Source organism: Rhipicephalus microplus, chromosome 2 (genome assembly GCF_043290135.1).
Source record: "Rhipicephalus microplus isolate Deutch F79 chromosome 2, USDA_Rmic, whole genome shotgun sequence".
NCBI lineage: Eukaryota > Metazoa > Arthropoda > Arachnida > Ixodida > Ixodidae > Rhipicephalus > Rhipicephalus microplus.
Window position 1 is genome coordinate 176744464 of NC_134701.1, and position 12697 is coordinate 176757160.

Below are 12697 nucleotides of genomic sequence, written 5' to 3' on the forward strand. Positions count from 1 at the left end.
TCCATCCATGCGTGCGTCTGTGTGGCCGCCCGTGCGTCTATCCGCCCGTCCGTGCGTGCGTCTGTTCGTGCGTCCACACGTTCATCTGTGCGTCTGTCCATGCTTTCGTCCATGCATCCACTCCTGCGTCCATCCGTGCAGCCATCCGTGCGTCCGTACATGCATCTGTCTGTGTGTCCGTTCGTCCACCTTTTCAACACTCTATGTACCACCGTCTCGCATATTTTGATCATATATTCCTCATATAGAAGCACCGCCATCCAGCGGACATTCCGAGGACTGAACGAGAGGAGGCACACGCACACTTTTTTACGGCTTGCGCTTCGTGTCTACTTCCCACCTTTAACCACCTCGAGTTCATGGTATACACTAGTTCACAGTATTCATGGCACTGCGGCCCAACGCTCGTTAAACCTGTCTAAAACCTAGGAGGTTACGCCCAGCGAGTATAACGTAGCAACCCTTTCTTGTCTTCTGTGCGTTGCTGAACAATAAAAAAATTCGCAGCGTGCACGTTAGCTAAAATCCGAATTCTCCTGTCTATCATTCCCCCTTAGCAGCCATTGGCATGTACATTGAGCGCTATCTTTTATTGTTCAACAAAGCACAGAAGAAATCTCTCACCAGCACCACCTTGGTGGTCAAAATTTTATACTTGTTACACACTACTACAACGGCTACGAAGGATGATCAGTTGTCCCTATAAGAAGCTTCACCCCTAAAAAAAGAAATACAGTGTTTTTGAACGTCTTTATTCATATTGTAAGTGTGAGTCATAACAGGACCGTTTGGCTATGTCTGTTTACTGAAAAATGATTAAGCTTGTTAGTTATGGTTTATCGCAACTCCAGCAGCACAAAAAAAATATAATCTTGTTCGTACGAGTCGTACCTAGGAGCCTATGATGAAATTAAATGCTTCTTGGTCGAGTAAGAGAGCGTCGGAAATGCTGCGGCTTCGATGAAACATAACCGACTATCGGGCAAGCATGACCACAGGAAGTGACAATACCTTTTTTCTTGGTAAAGCAGTGCACCAGATGACGATCCACTAGTGAGTTCCTTCGGAGGTGAGGAGCAGGCGAAAATTTCGAAGCATCTAGGTCTCTTCTGTCACTAGGTGCGATACCGCCTGTTGTCGCAGAAACACTCGAATGCTTCTGCACCAACGGGGCTAGCGTTTCTCAGTTTGTCTGCTTTGCTCTGATTCAGCTAATTTTCTTGAGTCGTTGGTCCAGTCGGCACAGTTACACTGAGCATAATTATAGCGGAATTACGAAAACCGAGCGGCCTATCTAAAGTCTGTTTTAGACTCTTTGGTTCTTTCCTGGTTCTTTTCAGAACACTCTGTAGTTCTCGTTCTTTTCAGAGGTGATGCAATAGATGTGAAAAGAAGGCGACAGCGCAAGAAGCATCGTCCTCCTGAATGCAAATTAATTCTTGCATTTCGGCAATCTTCACTTTCGACGATTCCATGCCGTTCTCTTTTGCACTTTCCCCCGAAGGCCTTTGCATTTAGTCAGTAAATAAAAGCATCCCAGCTGTTTTGACACACGTGAACTACTTTTGGTTATTTCCGCATACTTTTGACCAGATCCACTACCCTTGTCTCAAGTCGGCTACTGCCTCACAAGTTTTCTTTTCGAATTTCTGGCTATTTCTTATCTATTCAGTATGGCAACCTTGATCTAGACCCAATTGTAAGCGTTACACGGAGGCATAAATCATATTCTCCCATACAACTAAGGAAAGCGCTATTTAAACCGAAATATACGGAATGAATGACGCTGCAAGACAGAGGCCACAGTTAAACACAATAAGAGGAGCGCCAACAATGGGCGTCTTTGCCGCCGTATAGAATTTCAGCAGCCACTATACGCCCGGTAGCCACGCCTCCCTAAGATGGTGCAGAACCGAACAGCAGCGATAACGAGCGTAGTGACGTGCTCCAGTCTCAGTATCCCCGCCAGACCACTCGTACTTTTTATCGAAGACAGCTCCCCTCAACACCGGCATGATGTGAGCGTCTTGCTGCTTACGCCCAGAACTGTTCTGCATCGTGGCTGTGTATAGGTATTGCTGTTAAGTACAAATCAGTTGGATAGCGCGTTTAACTGAATGGTCTTTACTTCACCTTGAAGTTTTGTTCTTGTCTCTGCTGACTGGACTTACTGTCGCATAATTACTACGATTTGTTAGAAAATACGGCACTCTACGGTAGCACTCGTGTCAACGAGTCTTTAGCATTCGTGCCACAAAGCCACGCTTAAGGTGGTGTCGAATCATGTAGCTAAAACTTTCAGCAACAACAAAGTTCATTCACCGTAATGGCTAGACGAGCACAGCTCAGTAAGTGCTATCATATCGTGGGCTATTTTCTCCTAACTGTATTTGCCGTCGTTTTCACTATCATGGATATCTGTATTGGTATCTGCGGCAGTTTTCCGGATAAGTAACGCGTGGTTACTGAAGAGGTAGGCACCGCGTGGAATTTTCCACGAGAAGGTTTTAAGTAAGAATTAAAATCTATGGAAACAGTACAATCTGACATTAAAAGACATCGCGTAACTAAGTAATCAAGCGTTGTTACTGTTCACGAGATTTTTACATCACTTTCCGCAGTAAGATCTGATCCCTTCGAAGATTAAGCGGTCGGCATATGTGGTGGGCACTCGTGTACAAAATAAACACCCACGAAACATTGTTGTTTTGTGCAGAGCAAGAAAAAAAAGACCTTTATTTCTTTTGTATATATTGCAAGTGTATGCTCAAAACATCCAAGCACATCAAAATGGCACTGAATACGCAGTGTTCTTTTAATACAATAGTGTATAATGGCAATATGTTCGCGCGTTATATCACAGTCCAACACACACGCTGACGTTTCATTGTCAAGCACAGAGCCCAGCCCCGAAAAACCTTGACACCGTTATGACATTGGTTCTACGACAGACAGAGAGAAAGCCTGATTTACCAGAAAGCATTTCCAACGTCTGGTCGCGCTGATTAACTTATATTGTGCTTGCCTCCTCTGCAACTCTAAGGTAATTGTTGAAACAAACGCCAAACGGCAAAGCTTTGTCACATTCACTCAGTCGCCATCAGCTGAGAAAGTGTTTGCTCAGACGTAGCTTGTGCGCCGAGAAATGTAGTATGTACGTAAGTGAGTGAAGCAGTTTACAAATGGCGATCAGCGCGACGGTTTCGATGAAGTTACGTCAAATTCGACTTCAGCACAACTACAGTGTAGTTGCAGTGTACAGATGAATTTGACGAGGAAAACAACATCGATCTTGTCGCGAACATATCCTGAAAAAGAATCACAAAAGTGATGCTCCCCTTCCCCCCAAGCAAATAAAAGAAAAAAAAACAGTGACAGCCACGCGATAGCAGTGCTTGAAATGAGAGATGATAAATTCAGTCTTCATTAGAGAAAATAATGAAAACATTAGCGTCTAGTGTGGTGTGGTTGTCAGACGAAAGGCATCATTTTTTGCATACTGTGTCATAATGGTGATAATTACGAGCGTATCGTTGTCATGTAGCGTCATTATTCGCACACTGTAAATGTCATGGTTAGGTTTCAAACGCTAGGGTCGGCAATCATCAACGCTTTTGAAATACTTGATACAAACATCCCACCATCGCGACTCAGTGACTCAAACAGGATGGTTCTTTGAGTATGGCATTGCAAATACTTTGACCGAAGGGTTCATATTAGTTTCATGTGAGTGAATGGCTGTATACACTGCCAACGTTTCCCGGTTTATCTTGCGGAACTTCTGTGTGGCTTGGCCCTGTTATCTGAAATATTACATAAAAAATGTGGGAACTGTCGATTGTATTTTGGTAGTTTTGCATTGCGCCTAAACCTAGGGCAATTCTTATTAGTTTGTAGCGTGAGCAAATATTTACAGCGATTGAAATATTACAACTGTGTGACTTTACAAAATAATCTTCCATAACCGCAATACATTTTTACACCTCTGAAGTAACATTCGTGTTCACCTTATGAACTAGACTAGATTTTTTGCCCTCAAAATGTCCACGGAACATATTTTTCACGTCACCAACACCAGTAACTTTTTTGTTTGTTTCTGCGTCGTACATCCTTCTTCGGCTTTGATAAAATGGAGTAGCTACTGGGGGCCAGGTGTATAGGCGATAGTGTAGGGTTATCGACCTCCTCGAAACAGCGATCTTTCGCTGCAGCCTCTCCAACTATCGCCGTGTGAATTGGAGCGTTGCCAGCGTTGTCATGCAGCAGATAAACGCCATTATGAAGCACCCCTCACTTTTTCTTGTTTAGTGCATTGTACAGCTTGCACGAACATACGCACAAACTTGAAACTCGTACGCTGGCCATCCTAGTAGATGGCTCACAGCTGTGATAGTTCGGGCGTACTGGTATACCATGAACCATAAGTTTGTGGCGACCCACTGCGCACCACAAACCAGCGCAGCCAGCGTGACTCGACCGCACGTTGCACCGCGCGTCCGATAAGGGAGAGCGCCACCGCAAGCGCGTTCTTCAGAAGGTTGCGTGTTCGGATCACGTCTGGGTCACCAGATGTGGGATGCCGGGTCGATTAAGCACGGATCCCAACATAGAACGCAAAGATCGTTTATTAACGTGTTAGCAGCAGCACGGCACGCATGCCGATGCTGCGTTCAAACGGTTAAAGAAACAATCATGAAACCCAGCTTGGGTTTTATAACAACCAGCGGTGACGTAAGCCTCCGGTGAAACTGTGGGGGCGCTGTCCTTTATGGACGCACGTTGCAGCATGCGGTCGAGTGACGCTGGCAGCGCCGGTTTGTGCGCAGTGTGACGCCACATCTTCCTTGCGCACAGTCAGATGAAGACAGAAAACACGTAGACCGCACAACTGATGTGATGATCTGGGTGCTTCCACCACTGACTCAAGACGAGTACTTGCCAACGCAATTCGGCAACTGAATGATCGGCCTCTTTCTATTCAGGTGCTATTACAGCAGCGTCCACATCCCTCGACAGCCCACAAGGCAGTGAAAATCCTCTTGTGTTTCTTGACAAAGACGGGTTTGTGTGAACGGCTCTGACTTGCGGTGGAGTTATACACGCTGCAGTGAAATTACTGTCAATATTTCCTTTTTTTCCTTCTCTTTGACGTTTTTCTTTGTGGGGGTGGTGGTAGTGGTTAGAAGAGAAGAAAGGCACCTAATTTCTGCAGCCCGGTCGGGAGCATGGCGCAATGCCTTCTTTTTCGCAGTGGGACCCTACGCTGGACCCTCCGCGACCATAAGATCAGTGTGTTCAGTTCAGAAGTTACGCGTATTTTGCGCTTAAGTGCTCAAGCTGTCACTTTAATTTTAGTAAAAACTACCGATTATTCTGCGCTACGGTTGTTCCTAATTTCTTTAGTATTATTCGTTCATTTAAGCAACCGTGATACGTATAGCAGTTAGAGGACTCAAGGTGAAAAAAAAAACGAGCAAATAAAGCCGCTCGAACGTTTATAATAACGTTACTACATACACATCGAGTGTAAATCTCTACATTGAAGTCCATGTAAAAGAAAAATAGGTTTACATAACTCAACTTTTTCATACGCTCTTGCAAACTCAACGTTACTGTGGAAACGAGCCAGGGGCTATAGTGTTGCAATTGCATATTATCGAAAGCACGTTAACCAAGACACAAAACCTTTCAAGCAGCGAGGCGGCACTTCATTCAAAGCACCATAGTCATGTTCACATGAGCAAACTGCACATCTTTTGTTTGTGGACCTCTCTAATTTTGTCTTGCGCTGACATTGCAGATGCATCTAACGCATATAGCAAAAATAGAGTGGAAGCCAGTACAAGGTTGGTCGCGGGTGTGCATTCAAATCTAGAGCACATGATTGAAAATTTGGCTTTGAAATTATTCGAATAGCGTAAGAAGTCACTAAATCCTGATAAACGGCATCGCTAGAGTCTGCAAGGAGGCTGAAAGTACTGCACCTCGGTTGGCTGTTTTCTGTGCTCTCGGTTACTTGGCGACGTGAAAAGAACGTCCGTACTTTTGTCGCATTAGATTACTCTTATTACTCGGAGTGGTACTCTAGGCTGGAAATACAGTAATAACAAAGACGAAAAAGATAAAAACCGCCATGCGAAACGCAATACGATATTAGTGAACTTTACAACAATGCTTGTTACTAATCCCAGAAGCGGTATATAATACTGATGAAAAACTAAACCCCCAGGTACAAGAAAGTGAACAGTGCTAGAATAGAGGCTGCCGTCGGAGCCAACGGTTCCTCAAAAAAGCATTGCCATATGGGCGTTGTCAAAACGTTTGTTACATGTCCCGAGTCTGGAACCAAGGGATGGCTTTATGCTCTCCCATAGTAGAGTACCTAGTACTCTAAATCGTTATTTTTTCTAAACACAGATGCATTCTCAGTTTAGCTATTATTAACCACATCTAGAGTATCTTTTGTAAACCTACGTATTGTTCAACGTCAAATAGGACAATAAGAAATGAACGTGAGCATGCGATTGAATACCGGATCTTGAGCATATTGTAACACAGCGCACCACTACGCGGACATGAAAAGGGACAAAGCGCAGCGCTGAAAGTGAGCGCTGTAATGTGTCCCTTCTTCTCTCGTGTCAATGTGCTAAAGTACTGTCACCAATTGGCCCAGCTTTCAGTCCTCATACATAATTACCAGTTGTTGAAAATTAGCAGAGCTGGATACTCATCAGGAATGGTTAACCTTAGCCGACGACTGATTTCCGGCTTGCGGAGCGTGTGTCATTCACTGATTACTTGGAAAACCTCGCAAACTGATAGACAGGCATAACTCATTCCGAAACGGTTCAAAGTGCGCGAAAGAGGGGGGAGGTCTATCGTTCTTGAGACAATGACAGTTTTTGTGTTTAGAGAAAGTGGTTAACGATTTAGAGCACTCGCTACTCTACTATGGGAGAGCTGAACGCCGTTTGTTGGGCCTCAGATCGTTCAGCTTGGTGTGATTCGTGTACAACATCGGAACTGTTTTCCTGGAATCATTCCAACCATTACAGACGGCAAATAATATGCTGCTGTTCACCACTGAGGTGCGTCTATTTACTGAATCAAGCGTTACCAGTCTATAACGCCCATGCTTAATTTTTTATGATTGTGCTAATAAAAAAAGCATGTGCAATGATAACCGCTAACTTAGTTTTAATATTTCACAAGAACTTAGCACTATATGCAAGCATAGTGACAAATATACAATATAATTGCAGTGGTGATGACTTCTGAATACAATCGGGTTACTCAGTCCAAGACAAACCTGATACGAGCACGCTTCCAGGTTCACTGACACCCCATCAGTCAACGCCTTTAACAATTAAGACGTTTGCGAGGAGCTTAACGCACACTACGCCGGACAATTTCTGCTTCCTTCTTATAGAAAACCATTTACTCTGGCACACTACGTTTCTGGTGACGATGCGTGCTCAAAATGTATGTATTACAGCGGTGTCAAGAAGCTAGACGACAAAGACAGAGTAGACGGACATGCAAAGCCCAGACAAATGATTCCATCATCATGAATCATTACAACACACCTTCTTCAATGCGAGTTTGATTATTGAAAAGTATTCGTGCAAATACAAAATCAAGCGAACCCCTGTACACCCGTGGCAGTCTTTTTACACAGACACAAGAGGCCATTCAGTAAAGCAACGCGAAAAGCAAGTTCCACTTCACTAATGTAAACGTCCAGTACCATCATTTCGTAGCAGGCAGTTCTTGTCGCGTCATAACAAACAATTGGTTTCTCATTGCATTACGTCGTTAGGAAACGTACCGACAGTCTCAAGTTTCCGGAGATCATTTAACGCCACAGCATAAATCAACCTGCGCAAAAAGAACCTGAATTTATCGTCCGTTCAACACGCAGCTTGTTCAAACTCTTACGACTGAATTGCTTCGGTTCATCGTTTTATCAAGCAAGTTTCAACGCGCGTTCAAACAATGCGAGTGCGTTGCAGATTTACATAAAACATTTACCTCGAAACCAACTCGTTTACGACTGACTGGTGCATGAGCTACGACAATTTTCGGCAAATAAATACACAACCTTTTAATGCGCCAGCGAACCAGTAGCAAATGTCATGCCAGGCAGGCTTCCTAATGCGGCGTGTGGTCTCCGCGAATGTCGAAATCTGTGCCCATGCCATCAAATAATCTATTTTGTAATCCTTTACACGCAAGGTGGGCAATGAAAAGTGTAAACGTGTTTCACGAGGCACAAATAAATAAAAGCTTTCCCGGTGTTCAGTTATGAATGCATATGTCACCCCGGTGAAATGAGCGTATACAGACAGCATACCGAGCTATATATACATGGAGTTGTCTGCATGGAATGATGCTCGAGTCTCAGCTCTGTAAAAAAGAAAGAAAGCAAAGACATCGACGTCAGAGAAGGCAGCGTACTTCAGATTGAAAGCGAGCACGTCTGTGCTTAATAAACCATCGAAGACGCGGACATCGATTTATTCCGGCTTCTGCATGTCTAAACAAAGTATTCTGTCCTCATCAGTTTTTTTTTTTTTGCTGTAGAGATACCATAAGTTGATCTCACCTTCTTAGCCTGGCTGACAAAATGTTTTAATTGAGAAATTTTTAATGTGAAACAGCATATGGGTACTGAAGGAGGCTTTCAGGGGTAGTTTTTTGATCCGCATCATCGAAACGATTTCGCGATATAAAATTGCCGGATACCAAACTAGCGGTACAAAATATCATGTAACACTTTTGTTGAGGACGAATTATGGCCGACAACGTTATTTTTTGAGAAAAAAAAAAACACGCGTGCAGTTTTCAGCGAAAACTAATGTGCTTATTTGCAGAGGCACACCTACACCCAAAGCTGGCGAACTGGCGAACTTATTCTTGCTATTTAATGCAGTTTATCTACTCCTAAATAACTGGAATCAAATCAAAGCTCTCTGAAGACGCTATAAGATGCTGCGGAGTTACTGAAGGCTTCAGGTACAATCCTCGTAGACTGCTTTGCGAAATCTCCTACCACGCCATGTTAAAATGCCTCAGTCACACTGCCAATCTGCGTCCATTAGAAGAAAAAAAACACCCAGACGCGTGTACAAAAAGTTCGTAATGCACTGCAGAATATCTCCACGCTCTGATATACATCATTTAGTTAGCGTGGCGAAAAACTGTCAAGATCATAGTACGTTAAAAACGAATCGATTGTGTCGGTTGGTCTTGGCTCCGAGCCAAAGTTCACCCACTTACTTACCTAGGTGATGAGGTATCCGATGACTGTGGCAGACACCACCACATCAGGTGTGTCCAATAATATACAGATGGGTGCGATCAATGCTCATCTGTTTCAGTAGTAGGGCTGCTCATCAGAGGCGACCCTTTCGCAACAGTCTTTAACGGTGGGTCTTCGATTGATTTTTCGATGTCTTCGACTTTCAGTTCTTCCGGTATAAGCAGGGCGCAGCATTCCTGCTTCGACCCGAGCTCGCTGCAGGAAGTCCTCGCCCTGAACTCTATGAAGACTTCGTCGTTCTCAGAGTTCGAGTCCGAGCGGTCGGCGTCACTGCCATCGTGAGGAATGGGCTCTAGCTGGCTCCACTCTTGGAAGCCGCCTTCCTGGTTGTGGATGCGCGTGTCGCTCTTCGAGCACGGTAAACTTTCAGAGGACTTGGGTCTCAGGTGGCTCTGGCTGCTAACCTTTAACCTGTGCTCCTTGGTCTCCGACTTGCCCTTAGGGCTGTGACTAGACAGTGAACGCAGGAACTGGGGCAAGTTCTTAAGCGACATCTTCTTCAGGGAGTTGTCGGACACGACCTTGCGGCCTGTCTGGTAGTAACCCGGAGCGGCCTTGCGTCCCTGGCTGCTGATGTCGTCCACGCTGATGTGCATTTTCTTCTTGCCGTGCGCACGCTTCTTTTTCCTCGGCTCCTCGGAGACGGATGACGGTTGCTTTTGCCGCGGCGGTGATTCACACGATGCTTTGGAAGTACTCGGCAGGGCACCGCCACTAGGGCCTGACTCGCTCTGCAGCGACGTGTTGGTTGTGTCGTCCTTGACCGAGTTGCGCGGCTCCGACTGATCTGTGGAAAGCACAACGTGCTCTTCCTTTGACATCTCGCTACTGTCCTCGTGGCTGGTCTCGGCAAGCCGGTTGTAGAAGCAGTTGAACTTTTCCTCGAACTCCTTGCTTTTGAATGGCAGCGAGGCCTCTTTCCGGCAGCAAGCGGGACACAGGTTATCGCTCCTCCGTCGTTGCGCGTACGGCGGCGAGCGGGGCGGCGGTGCGGCACCGGCCCTAGTCGAGTCGTCGACGGCCAACTGCCTGCACAGTTGCGGCTTTTCGCGCGTCGAGGCCCTCAGAAGCCGACTGGGTTCAGCACCGGCCGCCCTAGTGACGGGTGGACCACGCACCGTCCCGTCGCTACTGACGGACGACCGCGACATGCGCACGGTGGATGTCGAAGAGTCCGGCCTGCTGCAGGACAGGCTCGAGTCCTGTGATGTTTTGCGGCCTACTACAGCCCAGGAAGCCCCTCCGCGGGTGCCCAGCAGCCGCAGTGGGATGCTGCCCTGGCGCCAGCTGTCCGAACGCGACGAGAAGTTCTCACTAGAGATGCTGGACGCCCGCTGTCCGCCACGTTCCATCGTGCGCTGTATGCGTGCCAGCGCGTAGTTGTAGCCGTCGACGTCTGTCTGGAGGGCGTCGGGGTCTCGGCAGAGAAGGTAGCGAAGCGCGAACGCCTTCCAGCCACTGGGCGCCTCCCGAGTCGTTCCCTTGCCCAGACCACACTGGCAGGGCGGTCCGGGTGCCTGCTGGTCCGTGAGCCGCTCACCCGCCGAGTTGGTACCCAGGAGTGTGTGCCGGTTGGAGAAGTTGGAGCTGTGGCGGCAGCGACCGATGCCTCGTGTCACGCGGGACTCCTCGATCCGCTTGCAGATGAGGACGCAATCACGTTTGAACTGCTTCGTGAATATGGCATAGAGGAACGGGTTAGCGCAGCTGTTGAGAGGAAGTACAAAGATCGTGAACACCTTGGCCTCCTCGAGCGACACGAGTTGGATCCCGGCCACCGCAGTGAGAGAGAAGAATGCTATGGGCGCCCAGCAAAGGAAGTCGGTGAAGACGAGCAGCGCCATGCGCTTTGCGATTCGAGAGTCGTTGGAGTTCCACGCCTGTGAGCCTCTGATCGCGCAGTACATCTTCAAGTAGCAGCCCATGAGGATGAGGAAGGCGACGCCGTTGATTAGAATGAGGAAGACAACGTAGGCCAGTGACGTGGGTGAATCCTCTGTTTCGAACGGTAAGCACACTGCGAACTTCCGGTAGTCGCTGACGCCCAGCAATGGGAGTAACGCCATGACGAGCGCGAAAGCCCAGCCGCAGCCCATGATGTAACCAGCATGCTTGAGTGAAAGGCGCTTGTTGAGGTGCATGGCATGCGTGATGGCGTAGTTCCGTTCCATAGTGATCACCGACAATGTGTACACTGAGAGCTCGGAGCTGAGCACACCAAGGAATCCGGCCGTTTGGCAGCCAGGTGACATCTGCCAACCAATGCCGTACACCTGCACACATTCGAAGCAAAGACAGGTTATGAGCACAGGATTGAAGGTCACCAACGTACAGCCAAAAAACAATCACAGCCAACTGCTGTTAACTTTATAATAAAAACAGCAAAAAGTGGAGTTTGCACAGACTTTCAAGCACCTAATATACCTTAAAAAATGGAAAAGCAGTTCCACAGCTAGGTCAACGGGGTGTAATTAGCGTAGTGCTTTCAACGGGTACATGAGTGTTTTTATGACATTGCGTGCCTCACAAAAGAGTGGAATAAATGTGCCGGGTGTTGCTGTTAATTTCTCTGAAGTGATCGTAAACAGCAACAATCAAGTGCATCTTGCAACCATCCTAACAAAGAATCAACAGAGATCTAGGCGATGGCTTGAAGTAGGCAGCTTTATCTGAGCAGCAAGCTTGAACCAACAGCAGCATACGCTTTCAGACTTCTGAGTTGGAAGTGCGACATTGTAACGATTCCGATATGCCTCGAGACAATGGTTTTCAGACATACATACATACATACATACATACATACATACATACATACATACATACATACATACATACATACATACATACATACATACATACATACATACATACATACATACATACATACATACATACATACATACATACATACATACATACATACATACATACATACATACATACATACATACATACATACATACATACATACATACATACATACATACAAGCATACGCCCCGCCACGGTGGTCGAGTGGTTAAGGTACTCGGCTGCTGACCCGCAGGTCGCGAGTTCGAATCCCGGCTGCGGCGGCTGCATTTCCGATGGAGGCGGAAATGTTGTAGGCCCGTGTGCTCAGATTTGGGAGGCCGTTAAAGAACCCCAGGTGGTCTAAATTTCCGGAGCCCTCCACTACGGCGTCTCTCATAATCATATGGTGGTTTTCGGATGTTAAACCCCACATATCAATACATACATACATACATACATACATACATACATACATACATACATACATACATACATGCTATTCGATATACAACGATACGAGGTATCGTATGTATACCGAACAGCAGACTATTGCCGCGCATGCAGTACACAATAAGGCAATGTT

At 46.4% G+C, this 12697-nt stretch overlaps 1 protein-coding gene across 1 annotated transcript in view; it reads right to left on the reverse strand.

Moving 5' to 3' along the window:
• Positions 1-2700: 2700 nt before the first annotated feature.
• Positions 2701-12697, reverse strand: part of rk (G-protein coupled receptor rickets) — a 168791-nt gene continuing 158794 nt past the window's right edge. Inside the window, exons 17-18 of the mRNA XM_075887105.1 lie at positions 9284-11595; positions 2701-8406 (exon numbers count right to left, since the gene is read on the reverse strand). Coding sequence (XP_075743220.1) covers positions 9361-11595 — 2235 coding nt within the window. The 3' untranslated portion in view covers positions 2701-8406; positions 9284-9360. The remainder of the gene's footprint in view (positions 8407-9283; positions 11596-12697) is intronic.